Source organism: Pagrus pagrus (genome assembly GCF_965226575.1).
Source record: "Pagrus pagrus genome assembly, chromosome: 24".
In the NCBI taxonomy this organism is placed as follows: domain Eukaryota; kingdom Metazoa; phylum Chordata; class Actinopteri; order Spariformes; family Sparidae; genus Pagrus; species Pagrus pagrus.
The window spans coordinates 10633433-10655570 of NC_140206.1; the positions used below are offsets into that span (position 1 = coordinate 10633433).

The 22138-nt window shown below is 41.7% G+C and overlaps 1 protein-coding gene across 1 annotated transcript in view; it reads right to left on the reverse strand.

The window, feature by feature from the left end:
- cckbra (cholecystokinin B receptor a) overlaps nt 1-22138 on the reverse strand; it is a 38328-nt gene that overhangs the window by 15522 nt on the left and 668 nt on the right. Inside the window, exon 2 of the mRNA XM_084347701.1 lies at nt 7440-7691. Coding sequence (XP_084203827.1) covers nt 7440-7691 — 252 coding nt within the window. The remainder of the gene's footprint in view (nt 1-7439; nt 7692-22138) is intronic.

Genomic DNA, 22138 nt, shown 5'->3' on the forward strand with positions numbered 1-22138 from the left:
GAGAACAAAGAGAACATTATTGTCAGAAAAAGTCGTTTGAATGCCTTTTATGCTCCGTGAGCAGTCAGTCAGACTGCGCTGTGCATTATTAAATGCATTTCAGCTCTTGGCGAGGAGGGTAATTTTTTGTGGATTGCTGCTACACTGACATCAAACCAGACAGGATACTACATCAAAACAAGCCAGTGTGCCACTGATGCACTCAGGTGGAAAAAAGATAGTTACATGCTGTAACTCTGGTGTCTAGGTTCATTGACGAAGACGTCAACCTGGGCTGATTGGCTGAGCACAGGGGTTTTCAAACAATAAGGCACGTCTCCCAACGGGGGGTGGCGTCTCTTTCATCTCATGACAAAGATACTGCATGAGATGAAAGAGACATGTACCTGTCAGGTAAATAACAACAGGAAGGTAGTTACTGTATATATTTTTTTTGGCCCACTTTTCAATGTTGGCATCAAATTTGCATCAAAAAGAACCTTGTCAGAGTCACAACTCCTCAAAGAAAACTAATCGTGGAACAACAGATGGTCCTTTCAACTCCAGCGATAGTTGTTTGCACCTCCATGACTTAACTGCAAACAAGAGCTATTAGTAGTTAATTTGGAAGACTTTTAATAATGCAAATTTGTCCCCCCCCAAAAAGTAGGCAAATATAGACAAAAAGAATCGGGGCTCAGGTTATAGCCCCCCAGCAGCAGCAGAAACCTGGACTTTGTGTCGCACTTTGTGGTAGTATCGCATGGCAATACATTGATCATCTCATTACAATACAATGTTCAGCTGGGAAACCTTGGGTCTTGGCATTACAAACACAATTACAGGACAAGTACATCCCTTCATGGCAACGGTATACCCGATGGTAGTGACCCCCCATCCCAGAAGGTCAATGTGCCCTGACACACCACAGAAACGGATCAGGTACGGCCAGACAAACGTGACAAAGAGCTGAAAGCCTTAACCTGGCTTCGAAAGTACGCAGATCAATGCCCAATGCCAACAACGCCCTGGTGGCAGCCGACCAAACACTAGTGAGGACCAAGATCATCCACTCATGGCAACGCCACTCCTTGATGGCAGTGCCCCCTAAACTCAGAAGGGCAATGTGCCTTGACACACTACACAAACTGCTCACAAATGGCCCAAGGCACGTGACAAAGAGCTCTAAGCCTTGACCTGGCCTCAAAAGTACCCAGATCACCACCTCCTGCCAACAATGCCCTCGTGCCAGACAACTCAGGGCACCCTCAGAGGTCTTGTGTCTATTCCGTGACAAGTCAGAGCCAAGTCTGATTCACGGTTGGGCCTCCATGGATCCCAACAGTGTCAGACAAAGAGCTCAAAAGTACACAGATCACCGCCCCCTGCTGACAATGCGAGATGGGGCCAGACAACACAAGCCACCCTCCCCAGGCCTCCATGATTACCTACAGTGTGAGACTTTAAAAACCCCTTGCTGCAGGGTGACTTACCAGCAGGCTCCACCTGCCATCACAGAACTACTGCTATAATTTCTGTTTTTGTCAAAAAGCCTTCACTGTCTCCACCGGATCCTGACTGACAGTTGACCACCGTACACTTGTGGCTTAGCATAAGGAGGTGGGTGGCACAGTCAACACATGCAGATCTTAACAGAGCACCGGCACTGTAAAGAGTCTTGCACAATAAGTCTCTCACTCCCACACATCTCTTTCAAGTGCTAAGCACAGACACAGAGAAAGACCAAATCACACACGGGGGGTTCACTTCTGTTGACGCTTGAAGGCGGTCATGCCCAGCCACAGCGCTGGCTTACAGTGATTGCGAGAATGAGGAACACAGAGAGGTAGGAATTTAGGTCTTTTTCTCTGTTCTCTCCAGCAGGGCAAGGACTAAGAATAGTCAAAGGGAACAATAAAAGTACTGAGTAGAAGGAGAAAAAGAAGCGTTATTTATATAACACCTTTGAAAAGTGCTTTAGAAGACAACCAGACACACAGAAGGATTAAGAGATAAAAGGCGAGAGCAGTTAAAACAACTTTCTAAAAGAAATACTGTTCAAAGCCTTTAGGTAGAACTTAACTCGGAAAATATGTGCTTTCTTTCAGAGAGTTAGATAAGAACATCTACCGTATTCTCATATCTGTACAGTAATTATGGAGCTACAGCCACAAGACAGTAAGCTTAGCATAAAGACTGGAAGCAGGGAGAAACAGCCAGTCTGGCTCTGACCAAAGGGAACAAAATCTGCCTACCAGCACCTCTAAAAGACACTAATCAGCACACCAAATAAAATCTAATGAACATATATAAACGTCAAAGTATTCCTTTCAGAAGTCATTTAAAAACTGATTTTCGAAAGCCAGAAATGAAGGAAGGAGCACTTTAGAAGTGCGGCGTGTTTTAGAAACAGGAATGAAGGACTGGCACAATCATCTTCACCATCAACCAGCATAAAAACTGCATGAGCAGTCAGGCTATATTGCCTTCAAGATGAGACAAACCACTATAAGGAAGTTTAGGCTCATTATATTCGACTGAACATATTCATGTGCAATTTTTCAGTGCGTGGATACATGAGGATGAGTAGCCGAGCCTACAGAGCCCCATTAGAGGGTGCAGCCTGTGTGAAATAGACCCACAGTTTTAAACCCTACACTTATAAAGACTGATTGCTGGGTGCTCGTGCACATTCATACCGAAAGGAAGTGCACCTCCAGGTGATGTATAGCACTGTTCCCCCCGGTGATTTGAATTGATGACACAGTTGTAGTTTCAAGACGTGCTTCTTGTCTGAGGGATCAGATTCTTGTCCAGGAGCACCAGGCACAAATTCATCCAACCCTTCAACACTTCAGTCCGGCTCCGCTTGACCATCTGTTTTATTGCCGGCAGGGGAAGCAAATACTGATTTCCAATCAGCTCTGCTGCTGGACCAATTTGTTTAGGACACGAAAGAAAAGCAATGAAACAAAACAGGAAATCCTGGAGACTAAAAGACAAGGCAGCAACTGTATAGATCCTACTCTCCCATGCGTAAATACTGTATGTGCTTTAAGACGACACGGTAGATGCTTCTATAAAAGCCGATTTTTCAATACATTACTCGATTTCTACAGTATCCATACACCAGCACCAATCGCGTTCTCTCGCTCTTTCTTCTCTCTGAGGAGTTTCACACACACATCATTTTTTCTGGCCAGCGGCCCGTCGGACCTACAGGAAGCACTCACAGCATCAATCATATCAGAACCAGAGAGTATATTTCTTTGAGAGAAGAGCAAAGAAGGCCACTAAGGGCTTTTCTTGATGGAAAAGATGTATTCGTTCTGCAGGGTGTAGGGCTCTTCTCCTGTTGATCTGATTGGTTTAAGTAAGCCCCTGCACCTATTATGAACCGCAGTGGAGACGCAGGTGGATGGCCGGCATACAGACAACAGGACTGTGACAGCAGGACTCAAGGTTTGCATCTTAATTTTGGTCTGTGGTTATGTTTAGGAAGCACTTAAAGGGGCACTATGTCGTTTTGGAGAAGAATAATATTAACAATATTAAAGAGGTAATAATACAAACTCAGAAATATTTATCTTTTCCATTAATGAATAAACAAGCTGTTCTCAGAGGAAAATAAGGTCCGAACACTGTTTGAAGCTAGAAAGGTGGCAGGGTCCACCACATATAAACAAAGTAAAACAATATGCAATTGCGTTGTCCTTTAAGGTCAGTTTGTTTATTCAGTTTATTCAGTCATGAAAACAAAGAGAGTTTGTTTATTTAGTTTGTTTACGTTAGCTTAATCTTCTGCTTAAAATATCCTCCCCAAAACTACATAGTGCACCTTTAACACAGCCATAAAAAGTTCAATCATTCTGCAGTCACTACCAGTGGATAATGTACTGCAAAATTGCCTATTTTGGCAGAAAACAAATATAAAAAGATGTCAGATGTCAACATTTTTGTGACTTGCCAGTGAATGAATAATATTCCCTCATTATGTTAATAGAAAACCCAATTGCTGTTGGAAAATAGTTGTGTGTAAATGTAATATCTAGAAGGCAGGGCTGTGCTGTTGCTGCTACATTTCCCTGGTATATATTGGAGAGAAAAATTAGAGCGGACATTTCTCATCATACGCACGTCTCATGAGTCTCAGTTATTGCCTCGTAGTTAATTTTCAGACAGGTGTGCATGTAGATGCTTCGCTCCCTGACACAAACATTAGTACTGAGCGGCTAATGTCTGAGGAGAGGTGATTCTGGACAAGGTGCTGCCAAGCTAATTGCCAGCCGACTAACTAGCTAAATGCTCACACTTTTCCCTCTGTGCCGTATCTTCTCTTCTCAGGATGAAAAAAAGAAAAGAAGAAGCTCTAATCCTTTTTCTTGTTTATTAAACCCGAGTCGGGAGAACACGCACGGCACAGACAGCTTGATAACTGGCTTTTGAGCGAATCAGGGAAGTTTGGAGTCTCTCAGCGCACCTCAACCTGGGAGACGAAATTTACATTCCCCACCTAATTCTCTCAGTGTTCGGGCTGAATTTTGCCCTAAAGAAGCCAAAAAGGTGCTCAAACTTTATACAAATGGAATAAATGTGGTGCAGGTGCCCTCGCAGCCTGTTCTGGGAAAGTCGCCTTAAGCCCCGAAAACCCAAATTCTAATCCATTATGCAAACTGCACCTCGGGGGGAGCTGACAGGCTGAGCTGGTAATTACATCATATGACCAGCAACAACAACATAAACATGGATGCATAAGTGTGATTTAAGACACACACACACACAGATTGTTACGACATAGATCTCATAACTGCCAGCGAAACAGTACAATAGCGATGATTCACGTGATTATCGGGCTACAGATGGATGGACGCACGGACGAACGGCTGAATAGAAGGACGGATGGTGTATTATATTCCTAATGGGCGCGTGCTAACGGATGAGTTGGCAAAGGGTGGATGAGTTTGCCGAGCAGGTCCGCCGCAGGATCAATGGGTAAAGATGGTCACAGTGAGCCTGAGTATTGATTGGTTTTGGCTGATGGAGGAGGTTCGCTCATGTGAGGCTCAGATCTGACACTTGGAGGAGGTCGGATTGAGGCTTGTCGATGAACGATTAAATGATATTTTGCTTCAAATCATTCAGTTTGACCATTTTCATGTCAGGAAGTGAAATGAATGTGTGCTCCCTCATCACCAGTTGTCTTCTTAATGACCGTACTTATTGTTGGAGCGATGGTCCAGGCACAGATGTGTGTCGATTCTGTTGATTCACATGTACTACACTTTCCAAAGGTAGAAATACTAGTGTACAGGCTGTCCTCTCTCTGGCTGCCGGCTGGCCAACATCATAACTCTCCTGATCTCAATTTCTTTGTCATGAGTCTCTTGTTTGTCTGGACAAGGTTGTTCGCTAATGAAATAGGTGATGAATCAACTTGCTCAACCCCCAGACAACGTGCTAAATCCTTAAGAGCATTTGATGAGGAACCAGTGCATTAAATCATGCTGCTAGCGTACCAAAGTCACATGAAAGTGATTCCAGTGAATGTGTTATGGTCAGGCGAAAAGGGGACCCCTATGCAAGAAACTAAGGCGGGCGGGGAGACGCCTGCTAACTAGCCAGAATATCCTCTAATACAACTCTTTAATCATCGATTCAAATCATTAAAATTCAAACCTACACTAATGACATTCTTAATCATTGCATTTATTGTGCAGATTAAATAAAACATAGGTAGCAGAGTTAGGAAGTAACATCTATCACATTTGCTGTGGAGTAAATCCTCTTCATTATTCACAGTCAGCATGCCTGAGGTCAAGTGATTCATCATTCATTATCAGCTAAGCCTCGCAGCAGCCTTTACCTCGACTAAAGTGACGAACGTAAAACAAAGCAGTCACTCAAAGTTTGAATTCAAAGTTCGAGGCAGCTGCGGCTCCTTATCACAGCTAAGGGAGCCCAGTAATTGAAAAGAGATTCAGCGGCCCTGTTCTCACAGAGGCTGCATCGCATTCCTGGGACAATAATAGGATTGCGGACTTCACTATTCAATAGCTTTTTCTCAACCCATTCAAAGCTCAAAGTCAAGCGAAGACACTGAAGTGTACTGCAGCAGATCTGGATTTCTTTCTGAGCCTCAGTGTGACTCAGGGCCTCACGTGGCACCTCGACTCTGGCCTGATGGGAGCCAGCTCATCGCTAAGTCACACTCCCGGAGATGTGTGACTGTTCGAGCACTTTGAGCACGATGGTTACCTTCTGACAGGCGAAATGAAGGCCGGAGAAAAGCCTCTCTGAACGACAGGCTCTTCTTAGATATGGAGCAATTTTCAGGCAGGAATCTCACTTACTTTCTTCTTACCTCTTAAGCTGGAGCACATTTTCTGAACGGCTGTCAGCTCCAACAATGGGCCAGATTACTGTTGAGGTTAGAATAATGTGTCTGTTTCATGCGGCTCCAATTTGCATTTCATTCAGACATTAAATGAAGAAGAAATAATTGCTTGCAAAAGAGGCTTTCGGTATTTTTCTTCCAAATTCAACATTCAGATCAGTTCAAACTTGTTGTTTCCTCTTCTATTACTTCACTTCTAAGCAGTATCGCCAACAATATTAAAAACAAAGTGAGCGCAATGCAACTGACTACAATTATGCCCTGACACCAGCACATCCACCACAGACGTCAGTTTAAAAGATTATTTTTGGCACAAAGGTAACTCGCTTACTTAACTTAGCTTAGCTTGGCTTAGAAAAACAGGAAACAGGGGTAAACAGCTAGCCTGGCTCTGTCCAAAGGTATCAAAATTCAAAATGGCTGACTTCCTCTCTAGGTGTAGGTCATGACCACGAATGTCATTCATGGAGGTTTTAGTAGTCCCGGGCTGCATTTTAGGGAGCGCTGGCGAGCCATTTTGCGACACCTATGGCTGAAACCCATGAAATACATACATTTACACCACGATTGAATTTTGTGCAAAGTTTCATGCATTTTTGAGCATGTTTAACCCCTCAAAAACTTTATTTAGGAGGAAAAATAATAACTCCTTCAATTCCAATAGGGCCTTCCGTGGATTAGGTGCATTTCCTAGGGTAGACAGGAAGTTATAAGACAACATTTGCTTTAAAGTTGCTTTAAAACATGAGGTGGACATAAAAATATGTTCTACGTTGATGCTTGAGCTTATCTTTAAATGTGGACTACACCAGTGAAAAGGTGATCTGTAGCATTAACGGGCCTCGTGATTATAAAGATAAGTGGACTAATAAAAATGGGTTTTATTGATCAGTACCAGGCTCTCCATTATTACCAGCTCTGCCAGCTGGAGAGATTTACAGCTTCCTAAACTCCCAGCTCTGTTTTGTAATAAAAACTCTTCACAGCGTCCCTTATTTAAAAAAAACACACACAGGAAATGGAGCAGGTTGTAAAATGTAGCCCTGAAATTAACATTCATCCTCACCCATGAAGTAGGAGACGGTCTTGCACATGGCGCCTCCGAAGATGAAGTCCTCCAGGATGTTGGGGATGAGGGTGAAGGGCATGCAGAAGATTGCCATCATGAGGTCGCTGACCGCCAGCGACAGCAGGAAGGAGTTGGTGACGGTCCGCATGCGCTTGTTCAGGACCAGGACCACGATGATCAGCAGGTTGCCGAAGACGCTGAGCAGGAAGATGAGCGAGTAGAGCAGGATGCGCAGCGACAGAGACATCTCTAACAGAGAGAGGGAGAGGAAGGAGATCATTTATAAGATCTGTTTTTGCAAAGTTCAGATGATCAATTAAAGGAAGGAAACACATCTGCAAAAGTGAATTACTTTGAACTAATGGGATACGTGAATGAATCTGTCTTCTTAAATAGAAAATATTAACTTCTTTCATCAAAACCTCTCAGTGTGCTCATGTGGGTACTTGTTCTTGTGGTCGTGAGGAACAACCACATGTTTAATGTTACTGGGAACAGCAATAAACAAAGAAGAAAAAGCGGTAGAACGAATAAAAGAGGCAGGAGAGGAAGATGTACTGCAGTAAATGAAGTGGCTGGTTGGCAAGAGACTTCCACCGGATTTACAAAACAAAAACTACTTTGAAATGGGGAACATTTCTTCATCTCCACGCATTTTGCTTTTTCCTGCAATCATTTGGGCGACCAACGTATCGAATAACTCAAGAAATAATGAAATAAGAGGGAAAGATTCAGAGAAAACTAAATAACATTGACACATGAAGGGAACCGACTGTAACAGGTCGTTCGCCTGGGAAATAAGAATCCACGGCACATTAACAACACCAAAGTGTGTTACAAGACAGAGTAACTTCTCGTAATCAACATTTTGAATTGCACTAGTGTCAATATTTTCCTGCTCGCCCCACAGGCAAAAAGATAATTGAAGTTATAATATGGCAGCCGTATTTGCACCATGTGTTTTTCTCTCAGGTTTACACCCTTTAAATGAATGAAATACAAATCATAGAAACAGGGGTATGGCAGAGGGTGCCCTGCAGGAGTCAGAGGGTGACACACTGTTGGCATGAAGGGATGACTGAGCAGGTTAAGGGGCACTGACAATGGGCTCCTGGTCCAGATAACCAGAAAGTGATGCAAAACAACCACACAGAGGAGCAAAGTGACTGAAAAGATACATGAAACATCTTCATAGAGACGAAAAATGACCATAACAACCAAGAAGCAACATAAAACAACAATGATAAGATGCAAAATGGCTAAAAAATACCTAAAAAACTTTAAAGAGACACAAAATGAATACAAAGAGATGCAAAACAACCGCAAAGAGGAGCGATATGACTAAAAAGATACATAAAAAGTCTTCATAGAGACATAAAACAACCAACACAACCACCAAAAGATGTAAAAACAATCACAATGAGATACAAAACGACATAAAACATCTTCAATAATACATAAAACAACTTCACAGAGAAATAAAATGACCACAAAGAGCCGCAAAAACACCACAAAGCGATGCAAAACAACTACAAAGGGAAGAAAAATGACTCTAAATACACATAATATAACTTTAAAGAGAAGCAAAACAACCTCAAAGAGAAGTTTAACAACCACAATCAGATACAAAATGATACTCAAAGACACAAAGCGGCTACAATTGCTGGAGGACTATGTGGAATTATAAATAGCAGCTATTTAATATCATTCAAGATTATAATATTTAAAGTTGTCTACTTGGCATTCAGCTATTACACTAATGTAATGTTCAAGTTTATTATCGGCAAGAACCAGGCCTTTAAATTCGAGATCTAACACGGTTTTTAGCATTTTATAAAGGATCCCCACCACACTGAGCCCCTATAGGCATATAAAAAATAGAATATTTACAAAGGACGAATGAAAACTAAGAATGAAACTGAAAATAAGTGTTTCGTATGTTTCCCCTCTCGCAGCGCTGCCGTACAGCTGAGCATCAGGGAGAGCAGGATGGCCCGGCCGGAGGGTTTTTGGGATGCTCTCTTCACTCACACCGGCCTGTCACAGCGAGTCTGTCTGAGAGAGAGACGATCTAACAGGACAAGGTCGGGGCAGGCCATGTGCTGCGCTGACTGAGTCCTCTGATTAGAGACAGCGACATGCGACAAGTCTAAAGGTCCACAGCCGAGCCCACACATCACCTTGAAGGCACGCAGACTCGTCATGAGGAGTGGAACCGGGACATAAACAGGGCTGTGTGTTCAGGTAGGTAATGTTTATATGTGGGCTTTTTGGGCCACAGTGAGTCAATGCCATTTCATTTTCATAATTTAATTCTGTCCTCCCACACAGAGGGATGACTAAATCTCAACACCTTCAAAATAAGAAGCGTATCAGAAATCATACTAATTAATCAATGTATTACAGAAAGTGCAGGCCTGTACATGCTCCTCTCTGTTGTCAACAATGTTAGAATAAAGTTTTATTTCTGATTACAAGACAATAACACAAAAAGCGTAGTCTAATCTATATTTTGATATCATTTTGTCATCTAGACTGGGAGTGTATAACAATTAGCACCTCTAATTAGCTCCAAAGGTGCTGTGATGTTGATTATTTTACTTTTAGACAGAGCCTAGCTAGCTGTTTCTACCTGTCTCCAGTCTTTATGCTAAGCTAAGCTAGCCACCTTAGTGAGTGAAGTCAGCTTAGCGGTATTGGTCGTTTTTGATGTGTTGTGTTGAAATGTTACCGTTATTTAGCTAACGTTACATTTGACATGCAGATACTTATTTCCTCATTTGAGTTGTAAGTTAACATTGCAGATAAAACAGCTAAGCTAAGCGAACAGCCTTAGTGAGTCAGCTTTCTACTCTTTGCTGTTAACGTTAGCGAGGCAGTATTGGTTGTATTGACGTGTTGAAATGTTTCTGTTATTTAGCAAATGTTACAGCAGGCAAGTGGATATATGTAGCTAATTTGTTTGACTTGAGTAGTTCATTAATGTTACGGATAAATTACTAAAACCTTTGGGTAAACATTGCGTTACTCGCTAACATTTGGCTACTTTTAGCTTAGCAATATTGGCTGTTTTTGATTTGTTGTGTTCAAATGTTGCTGTTTTTTAGCTAACGTTACATTAACAAGCAGATATATTTAGCTAATTTGTTTGAGTTCAGTTATAGGTTAGCATTTCCGGCTAACGTAGCTGGCGTTTACAAAAATATATTTGCCATCTTCTATCATTATCATTATCTCGCTAGCTTTCTGCTAACTTGTCCAACACCCTATGCCTGTTGCTAATTGGTCTGCGCTGCATTGTTTGGGTATGTGTGGTCATATTTACTGGTATTTTATTAACACCGTGGTGACTTCTGACTTTGTAATACATGTCTTGCATGCTCACATTCAAACTATTTCTATTCCAATTTTATTAGGATAAATACAAGTGATTGTTAATGATAAATTTGCTAACGTATGCAAATGTGGTTACTGACGGTATGTTTTTTTGTGCTCTGCTTGTGTTGTGTTCCTTCCTGTCACTCAGCATGATTTGTGCTTTAGGTTGAAAATGATGATTTTATTGTTGTAATGTCGTCGTCTTGATATCTAATCATTATATTACTTACCCTTCATTGCTTTCAGGGCATGTTGCCAAAGGATTGCAGTTTATTGGCCAGCTGGCACAAGTTCTGCAAAGTTGATTAATGTGCCTTGTTCTTATTAAATATAGTGAGGAAATATATTTATTTTTTTATTGACTGTTTTAAACACCTTTCTCTGGCATTAGTCCCATGCTGCATCAAACATTATGTACTTTTGTAATTTGAAAACAATAGCAGCAGTCTGGTGAGGAAGTCTGCCAATATAAAGGTAACATTTCACATTTATCGGGCAATCGGTGGAGCAACTAGACAGCAGAGATAAAAGTAGATGAGGTGTAGACTTGAACCCAGGACACTGCAGCATGCATGTTAATCACATCTGCCACCTGAGAGGCGAATATGAATTATTCTTTTGATCAGAAAATCCGCTGATGGCTTCGAGAGCAGTTTCATCAGCTGATGATTGACACCATGGTCAAGTTAGCGTAAGCAACATCCGCTGGCTCTATTGTGTTTGATTTCTCGCAATTCAGCTACGTGAAAATTGAATTATCTATTCATTGAGCACCAGTGGCACGCCGGCTCCCCCGAGCCCAACGGCTGCAGGACAATTCACGTCGGTTTCTTTGACTCCCTCGAGTGTGACAGCTGCGTTCGAATCCACAGGCATCTACAAATACAGCACAGATAATAAGACACGTTCACCTTTGAGATGTTTGTACTCAGCAGGAGCTCATGTGGAACATTTCAGCCATGAGCCAGGGAGAGGCTATGTTAGTGTTGTGTCTCTTTATTTAACTCCTCGTCTTATTGCACTGTGTACTTTAATGGCTGCCGCTATGCAAACTGTAATAATGTTTCCCCTCAAGGATCATTGAAGTTTCATCACTCCACTTTTCTCCAAGAGAGGATTATCACGAGTTTTTTAGCAGCAAGTCATTTAAAGCATTGTCATATATTGAGGAATGACTGACAGCCAGATTTCGGTACATGAATAAATTCTTATAAAGATCATCGATAATGAGCGGTAATAATCTTAGAGGTGCCGTGAAACAAAAAGTTGTTTTAATCAGAACCTTGCCGTGAGGCTGTATTTCACGCCGAGCTCCTGCGAGACGATGAAATGTTAGAAATGAGTGTCAGCTCCGTCTAACTCTGATGTTACTCCTAATTACAAGAGAGCAGAAAGCCCTTTTGGAAATGAACCTGTGAAGCAGGAGACATGAGGCAGGAAATGAGGATTGAACATGTGGGAATCGGCAGCTTTTACCCTTTTGAGTACCATTCAAGCGAGGACTAATATAACACATTTTCTTTAATCACTGATTCATCTCTTAAGCACTTTTTCCAATTGATTTAAAATTACCAGAGCCAAAGGTGACCTTTCTGATTTGCTTGTTTTGTCCAGCCAAACGTCGAAGTGGACCTTGAGTTAAGTGTTTTCTCAAACTTCTTCTCTAAAGACCTGAATTAACATTCAGTGAACATTTGCCTGGTCGATGATTTACCATGTAATATTAATATACCGTCGATCAATTCTGTTTAAGCACTTAATATCCAGTACTCCTACATAATGCATGCAAACCAGGGGCCTTCATCAGCTAAATTTGTCCAAGGGCCAGAATGTTCTAAGCAGACACTGTGGATGCTGGATTTTCAAATAAATTGGCCCATTACTGGTTTTATATTTTTATAACATTAATGTTATTTTTATCAGCAGACCTCAGTGCGATCGGACTCCTTAAAAAAACATGAGAAATCCACAATGATTACGAGGCTGGAAGCTTAACTAGAAAATGCTCTCAGACGCAGACCACAGCCAAGGAGACAGTCAGTGCTGAATACAAAATCCACAGTTGGACTTCCAATAAAAAAATATCCTTTTGGGATAACAGGAAGCAGATAAAATATTCAGTTAGCGCTTCAATACAACAGTTGGTCAATGATAATAAACCAAGTTGACGCCTGTTGCATCTAATAGGATGCAGCGACGTGGCAGGGGACGCTTTGGCGGCCTCCGCGACCAACTCAGCCAGTTCTGATTCCTGTAGTTTTTAAAACATTTTCTGTATATGAACACACATCCATGTGCACGGAAAGTGATTGGTTGTCTGCCTTTTTTTATAGTTTATTGGCTGGAAAGCCGACAGGAAGTCGGGTGATATAGTTTAAAGATGGACAAAGCTTGTTTACGTTCAGTCCTGTCCTGTGCAATCACACCCTGCTGTTGGTTTCACGCTGTTCCACTGATCAGCAGCTGGTGGCAGTAATGTGCCGACATAGTGGGCAATGCATCAACAATGACGGCAGTGAAGAAGAAGCGGCCTTAGCGAGTAGACGTAAATGATACACGATTAATTAATAATGTATTTTTTATAAATTGCTGTTTCATGAGGAGGAAAATGCACTGGCTTCACACGTCAACGTAATGCTGATTTAATGTGCAGACACATCATCACTGACATCTGTCTGACAGCTATTATATCACACAAATCAGTCCGATGTGATCACATTTCCCGGAGCAATTTCCTGTTGAGACATTTCAAATTTAATGAAACTCACATTTTCATTGTTATTACAGAGAGTCTCTCTTCAATCAGGGACGGAGACACGAGACACGATAAACTAATTTATCAGTGATTGACTTCTCTGCTGCCTCATCAACATTTTCCCATATAAAGGACAAAAGCGTCTAGGTAAATTAACCTCAGTGCATTCCTCAATGTCGTCTTCGAAGTCTCATGAACTCGTCTGTGCCCTTTCGCTGTGATTTACCTTCTATGGTGTTCCTCCGCTACACAGCACATGAAAAACATTGGCTGAAATAAAGCCTGTGTTTTGAGATTGATTCATTTTTCTCTGAAAGGCTTCCCGAGCACAAGGACCTGCTGGTTATTACATATAAACATCTGTTTGCTTATAGCCATTAATGGTTGCGTTTTGCGGTCTTTCCTAGTAAACACTCCAAATTGTGAATATACCACGACAAACATACTCAGTGTAAACGTTTCCTCTGAGTGGACTAATGCTTCCAATGCCTGATTTGTGTCTACACTGGCAATAAATCACTATCTTACATCACGGATCGCTTAATATCTCTGTCTTCAACTCCTGACATTCTTCTGTTGCTTGTCACGGCTAATCTAGACGCTGGCTGCCTCTCTCTTTGAACGTTAACACATGTCTTGTATCCTAACAGATTCAATCAAAAGATAAGGATCAGGGTGCCGGGACTGTTTTCACCTCGTGTCAGGATCCGTCTGAAAGGATAAACCTTCACATGTTGGCTTTTTGACAAAATCCCAGTTTGCTTTTTGAAGTATTTGGATCGTATCCCCTATTGACCATTTTTTAGCTCCACATCGCGTCACCGGAGTCGGAACAAAGTGGCGGCGATTGAATGTTTTGACAGCAATTTAGCTATAATGCTCAACGTGCAGAAGCTGTTCTCTGTATCGCATTTTATCACCGTAATGAAGGGAGTTACTGTAACCGTCAGCACAATTAAACTCAATTAGTTTCCACTGTGCCATCCCGCGAGAGAATCATATTGATCCTGCATTAACTTGAAATTTCTGGAAGTTGGAGGGAGCTTGTTTGCAGTGTATGAAACAGGCTCACCACATACCGAATTACCCGCGAGGCCTCGCCAGACACGAACCTCTCTCTGCCTCATTAACATGCTCATTAGCATTTTTTAAGATTCTCAAGTGAACATTTTGACTTGAAATCGTGAACAGAAACGAGCCACGATGCTGTGAATTTGAGGAAGACACTGGAACAATCAGCTCAATGGCACATGGACCGTAGGTGTGAGCTCACGTCTATTTTAAGTAAAGCGTTCAGCAGACAAACAGGCAGACTTGCTGCACTGCAGCTTCTCCCAAGGGTGACAAATTCAGTAAATCCCTATACATGCTGCTGTCTCTGCAAACACAATGACAGAAAGCCAAATGCCTGCCAATGATCAACTGCCAGGCTGGCTGCACACTGTAAATTAAATTCCCATGTTCCCAACGAGAGTGCACAACAGTTACTATGGTAAGATGTTTGTGTATATGTACGTTTGTACTGTATACAATGGTTCGACCGATTATCATATCTATATTTATATTATCACATATTAAGTCCAGTCTCCTAAATTAAAGGAGCATCAAATGCACAGTCCGTCATATCTGCCACAAGGAGTCTCTCAGCTAAAACAATGACAACAAAAGACATAGTTGGATGGCATTATGAAGGAGTGTGGGATCATGGGAGTTGTTGTCTTCATTGTTGACTCAGGCAGAGACGTTCACGGACAGGGTGATGTATTAAAGTTTCAAGTAGCTTCTGTTTTGAAAAAGTGCTGAATTAAACACGAGGCTGCATGGATGTCAACATTATTAAAAATGTGTTGGTTTGCGGTCAGTGACCTTTCTGTGCCAGCACTGTGTGCAGGTTTTTTATTAAGAAAAGGGGGAAAAAATAATGTTTCTGGACTTTTTTTCCTTTCTGGTGGTATCAAAAAAGGTGTTAGTAAAATCAGTGTTAACAGGCTGAGATTCCTGTCAATCATGGCAAACAGCCCCCCAAACAAACCTCTTAGGGCCTTCATAATATAATTAATACAGGGAGGTTTTAATGACCACTAAGTTCCTCATTAAATGTAATGAAATTAGCCATTCTGACCAAAACGTGTGGAAATTGATTAAACAGGAGTTTCCTCACAGGAACCAGCACCTTGTAGATGTGCTGCATCTTAAGGGATTTCCTTATCGAATTAAACATTCAGCCGAGGTGTTTGCCACTCGATTCCCATAAATCACTATGTAAACAGAGCCAGCACCGAGGCACCGGTGTTTCCAAAGGGGCCACGTATGCAGTCCAATTACTAACTGAATTCTCTCAGGACTGAACTTCGTGAGAATCAAACTTCACAGAGTAAAAATACAAAATTACTGCGCATGTGTTTCATAATCATTTAAGAGGCTTATCATGATTTTACGTTTCTTCCTTTAGTTAAAAAGGTCAACAGAAGCTCCTCTCTCCCACAGAAAACACTGCTCCTGAAACGCCTCATCAGTAGCCCTGCCTTTTATTCTGTGACATCACTACGTCACCATTAATGATTAATGCATATCAGCTAGTTCGCCACAATTTGTTATTCAGCACAGCTGCTTTGTTGTTGTTAGCGGTGCTTGCTCAGGCGTGTGTGAGCCGACCAATCAGAGGAGACTTATTATTCAGTGGGGGCCTTGAAGAGACAGCTAAAACAGAGCATTAGAGGGGGAATACAGTGGACCAATGGACAGTATCATGTGCTTTTTGAGCATGTAAACCTATTCTAGTAGTAACCAAAATAAAATTGTGACCCTGAATAGAGCATAATTAATCTCCTTTAAACTTCCTTGTTATGTACGGTTGCACAGGGAGTCCTATAAAGTAGGGCTGTTTTTGCTTTGTCACATGACTAAGGATTAACCGACAGTGAAATTGAGTCCACCTGACACCAGATAAGCTCATAAAGCTCCAACCCCGCGAGTTAATCAAGCCGGTGTCCAGACAGAGGGCATCACAGCTCGATGCCGTTGCATGGTCGAGTGAGTGCCGCACATGTTTGATGGGATCTTTATGTGTGCTGTCACACTCTGCGGCATATGCACCATTTTGTGTAGTGAACTGAAGAGATAAAAGGCTATAATCTCTTATTGATTCTCTTTATTAAAAACACAGAAGGTTTTTTTTTAGGCTCTGGGATTGTGCACCAGAGGCAGCAGCTCATTATCAGGATGGAGGATAGTTTGAACACTATCACAGCGCCTGCGTTGTGTGTTTGTTCCGACTCACCAGGTCGCTTCAACCCTTTCCAATTATTTGTTCTGATTACCGCGATCATGTTATGACAGCCTGCATCGCCGTGTACAAACCCAAAGGGAAAAAGAGGCTAATTTCTTCTACAGCACACCTTGTTGTTGAAATTGGTTAGATATTAGAAACTCCTGAGCTCCCCTGCAGTAATAAGTCTTTTCTATTTTACCCGGAGCCCAAGGCCGCTGCTTGGCCTCTCTGAAAATTGAACCAGTGTTCATTTTATGCTTATGAGATTCACTTCACGATAACTTATCTCACAAGCACTCAAAAGGACGGGCCGAGCTCAGCAAAATGTCACTTTGAATCAGCGGGGAGCGGAGAGTGTCCGGGGCCGAGCCAAGGTGCAGCTACAGATGTTGCTCCACATAAGCGGGGCCCCTGTCTCAGCTGAACTGCTCTCCAGTGATTAACTGTAATGTGATGTGTGTCGCACAGTGTTTCATTTTCATGCTGTGGGAGTTTTACAGCTGCTCCTTCAGCTGCCGACATGAAGACGAAAACAGTCTGTCTCCAGAATTAACATATAAATACAGATCCCAAAGGATATGATGATATTTTGCCATGCAGGATACAATCAAAGTGTGCCGAATTAGCTATTAGTGGTTCCTGTTTGCAATGTACCCATGTATCTACAGACAGCCATCACTGGATTACATTGACACTGATGAAGACTTAAAAACATGATAATTCTAAGGCAAGTTCTGCAGTCAATCGGGAGCAACTTTTGTCCTCAGATCTCTAAGCGTGTATATGAACATTTATTTGCAGTGTACATCTGAGATCATGTTATACTCAGATAATGTAAGTCAACCTGAATCTAAAAATATGTGAATCACGTCTGTGTGTATATAATTGACTGAGTTATGACTCCGAGAAGCGGTGCGGTTACTGACACAAATTGGAGCGCTTCCGGTTTTATAGTACATTGATTGCCTCCGTGAGCTGTGTGTCACAGCCCCTGCTGCAGCTCTAATTGCTACCTTTACTGGTGAATGGACCAAAATCAGCAGCCAAATAATTTCCTGTTGTTTTCCGGATCACCTGCATGCTCCTGTTTCTTTCACCTCACACAGTATCTTTGCCCTTTCACTGCACCCACGGAGTTGAACGGAGGCTGAAAAACTCTAGTCTATCTGGAGTGAAAACAAAAGAGGAACAGCTCAGGCAAGGGGGCAGCAGTGTAATGGAGCGGCCTATACTGTGAAGTAATTGTCTGAAATATGATCGTCAGTCTCAGGTCGCTCTGAGATACATTAAAAGCTGTGTGACCAAATTATATACAAAGGTCTAAAATTTAAGTATCTACACCCATTAGTCAGGAAATGTTTGCAGCCCTTGAAAACCAACTGATGAATTATTAAATCTTCTCCGTGTTAAAGGTGCAATATGTAATAATTGGCCACCTGTGGAATTCGTACTCAAAACAAACAGGGAGCAGCGTATCACAATATTAACCACTAACTGTAGCGGCCGTTAGCTACTTAGCTGAGTTAGCCGTGCAGCTAGTGGTCCAGACTGAGCATCAGAGTAGTGTTGTTTTATTTTGGACCACAAGCACAGGAATGTTGGGCCAGACATTTCAACATTTGCTGGTTTTTGTACGCAATAATTGAGAAAACAATCGACAGATTCATCAGTACTGAAAATAATTGGGTCAACAATGAAAACAAGTGTCCATTTTAAAGAGATGTTGAGAATTATATGATTCTCTAAGTTAAAACAAATGTAAAAGACGTGTTTCATTGCGTCAGAAGCTCAGTCCTTTTTGTTTTGAAACAAAATGAGTGAAATGTTTCATTTAAACATTTCACTAATTATTGCTTTAGTGTTTTATACTCGTTGCTCTGATCCAACCCACAGTGTCAAAACATGCATAAATGTATTTCCTCATCTTTCTTAAGACTTGTTTTGACAAATATGCTGTCACCGCTTCTGTGAAATTAAAACACTGTGTACTGTGAACTGAAACACTTTAAAACAAGTAGTCATTCAAAAGAAAAGTAATCACCTACTTTTTAAATGATCAATAAGTCATTTTTGTCATTTTTTCCGTGAACAGTGACGAACATTTCCTGGTTTCAGCTTCTCTGTTGTGAAAATTTGCTGCTTTTCTTTATCTCGTGTGATGTAAAAAATGAATATCTTAAGGTTTTTCACTGCGTCAGACAAAAACAAGACATTTGATGACTGATTGATACGCAGATTAATCAAAAATGAAAACACTTGATGGTTGCAGCCCTAGCTTGTAGTTCAATATATCAATATTTAAAAGTTTCAAGGGCCACTACATAGTTGGTTTACAATATTAATGAGTTTATCATACAAACTCAAAATATTTATTGTTTCTATAACTGAATAAACAAGCTGTTCTCGGAGGAAGAAATGATCCCAAGAACACTGTTTGAATTTAGAAAGGTGGCAGGGTCCACCACATATAAACAAAGTTAAACGGTATAAATTGTGTTGTCCTTTAAGGTCAGTTTGTTTATTCAGTTTATTCAGTCATGAAAACAAAGAGAGTTTGTTTATTTAGTTTGTTTAGGCATAAAAATGAGGCAATGAAGATCTTTCTTTTCCAATTAAATTCTCTTCCCCAAAACAACAAAATGCACCTTTAAGTTTTAGGAAAAAGTTTAGATTTTTTGCTCAAAATGTGTGATTTATGCACATTTTTCCAATATAATCAACAAAAGATTCAAACCAGAGCACAGTATTTCTTATCAGAAGTCCTTTTCCTTTTCCGTCCTTTTGCAAGTGAAGGAAAAAAAATCTCCAATTCAATGCATCGGACAGTGGTAATTCCCCAAATGGAAGGTGGGCTGGAGCTTTAATTTCCTGTCCCGGCGCAGGAGTATCACATCTGAGGGCAACAATACAGCTGCATAATCAGGCTCTATTGCTCTCCCTCAGCCTTAAGGGAGACAGTGGAGGAGGAATAGCTCCACTAAGGATTTAGGTAAATAAAATGAAGACTTGTTTGTGTGTATGTGTGTGCCTCGCCTTGAAAGTGTGAGGGAGGGAATGAGCAATCTGTCTGCAGGACATTTCTCTCAGTCGAACACCGAACACGCCCAGCAGCACTTGATTGCTCTCCGGGTAGTTGAGCCTATACTGCTGCCGACGTTACAGCATGCCTCCTGTATAAGGTCAATAAAAGTAATGCAGCACAGAAGGAGGAATGGATGTGAATTATTTAGTGGGGGAAGATTTGCAATTTCTTGATACTGCAGCAGCGGCATGTGGAGAAAAAGAAATTAAAAAAGGGATCAGGATGGACATTTTGAGGGGCTGTTGTACGAACCTGAACCCCCCCCTCATACATCAGCACGTACCTGAAGGGTGTAAAATATGGTCATTTAACTAACCACAAATCAATTTCAAACTTGTTAATTGTTTTAAATGTTAAAGATCCGCTCCACACATGCATTAAGGCATACATAAACATGCTCTAATGTGTGTCTGACACGGAAAAGAGTCGAATCGTCTCATTAAAATCCTTAAAATACTGCAAGGGGATGGAGGCGAGTGACGGGAGAGAAGGTTGCCAAGCCAGTGACCACAGTTCAAGACTGCGTTTCAACATTTGTAAGTGTGACACCACTGGATATTTTTAAGGAGACCTCGGGGAAAATGTCCAGCAGCGTTTGTGGCAACAAAACATTTTTTTCCCGTAGCTTTACCGGAATACAGTTAAGCTTTTTTGTTTCATAATTACGTAATGCTGTTACATGTATTCCGTTACTACCCAGGCCCGGGTGTCACAACATAAAGCAGAAAATTGACCCTAACGTTTCAACATATCCATGGTTTCTAAAAACGTACACGTCCGACATTTATCCTAGCAGCTGGGTTGGAATATGATAATATAATATGACCTCCGAAATTATTTGTGATGTCACAAATCGTGCTTGTCGGCCCGCCCTCCTACATTCAGAGAGAAATGTACACTTTGAGCGATGAAAGTGAAAACAGCCTTCTGCACATAGATCATTCTACACAGTGAAACTCAAACATTCAGGAAGAGAGGAAGAAAGACACACTAATGACTGGAGGCGACTTTAAAGACAACTGACACATTATTGCAGGTGTGGTTTCTTGTTACTTGTGTATTTTACGTCTTCAGCTCAACACTAAGATCTATCGAGGTGATTATGACTCGGTATTCTATTCATCATGGAAAGTAAAAATTTAAAGATTAGATTTTGCAAATTTGAGTCAGTATTTGCAAGTATTTAACCCTTTAGAGGAGTGGGCAAGCTCGGACGATGGACCGCCACAGTCCGCTGCACCTTTCTTTCTCCTCACCCCATCTTACTGGCATGGCCCTATTACAGTGATCCTCTCACACCCTCACATGTACCTGGATGTCTGACGTGTCTCCTGGTGCTCAGCATGCTCTCCCTCACTGTCTTGCGATTGCGCCTCATCAAAAATGGATCTGGCCACGACATTTTGCATTGAAAATTGCCCCAGGCGTGGAAGAACTGGGAAGAAGAACCTCATATACACTGGAACAACTTTTATCATTTAAATCCTGTACCTCAAATTTCACCTTTCAGATAAGTGAACGCTTCGGTACAGCCAGTTGAATTTCAATGGACGTGATGCTGACTGTGGTTCGACTCACTGATGAAGCCCAAGAATTAAATATGCACTAGAACACAAAACTCTTATAAAATGTTTTAGAGGGTTTCATGGGCATTTTCAAGCCTTTCCATCCCATAATTCACTACAGCTGTTAGAGTAATTTTACTTGATTTTGATTCTTTCCTTTTGATACCCAGCCTACGCCCTTTGCGTCTGTTCCTCCAGCAACTTTATCCCGGGCTTGCGCACGTCCTTGCTTCCTCCCACGTCCAGACCTCATTACCCAATCAGCCCTTATTTTCCTACTGGTGTCCTCGTACAAGACACAGCTCGGGGGGGCCCTTATCTCTTCTTCTCCTGCCGTGGGGATAATCTCCTCTGCATTTAGAGAATCATAAGCCGGGGCAAATAAACATTCAGAATCCAAACTGTAGCCTCCACACTGATGTGCTCCTCATGCTGATTGTGGCGTTATTGACTGAGAGAGCAGCAGCAGTAAATTGGGCTCGCTCTGTGATGGATTGCACACAATGAGGCCACATGAGGGGCTTGATTTAAACAAAACTCCTGATTGCAAATCATTCGATAGTAAACACAGTGATCAGGTGGGAAGTGAAAACGAGCAAATCGGTGATGGTTAGGGGGGAAGAGTGCATCCAGGGATGGAGGTGA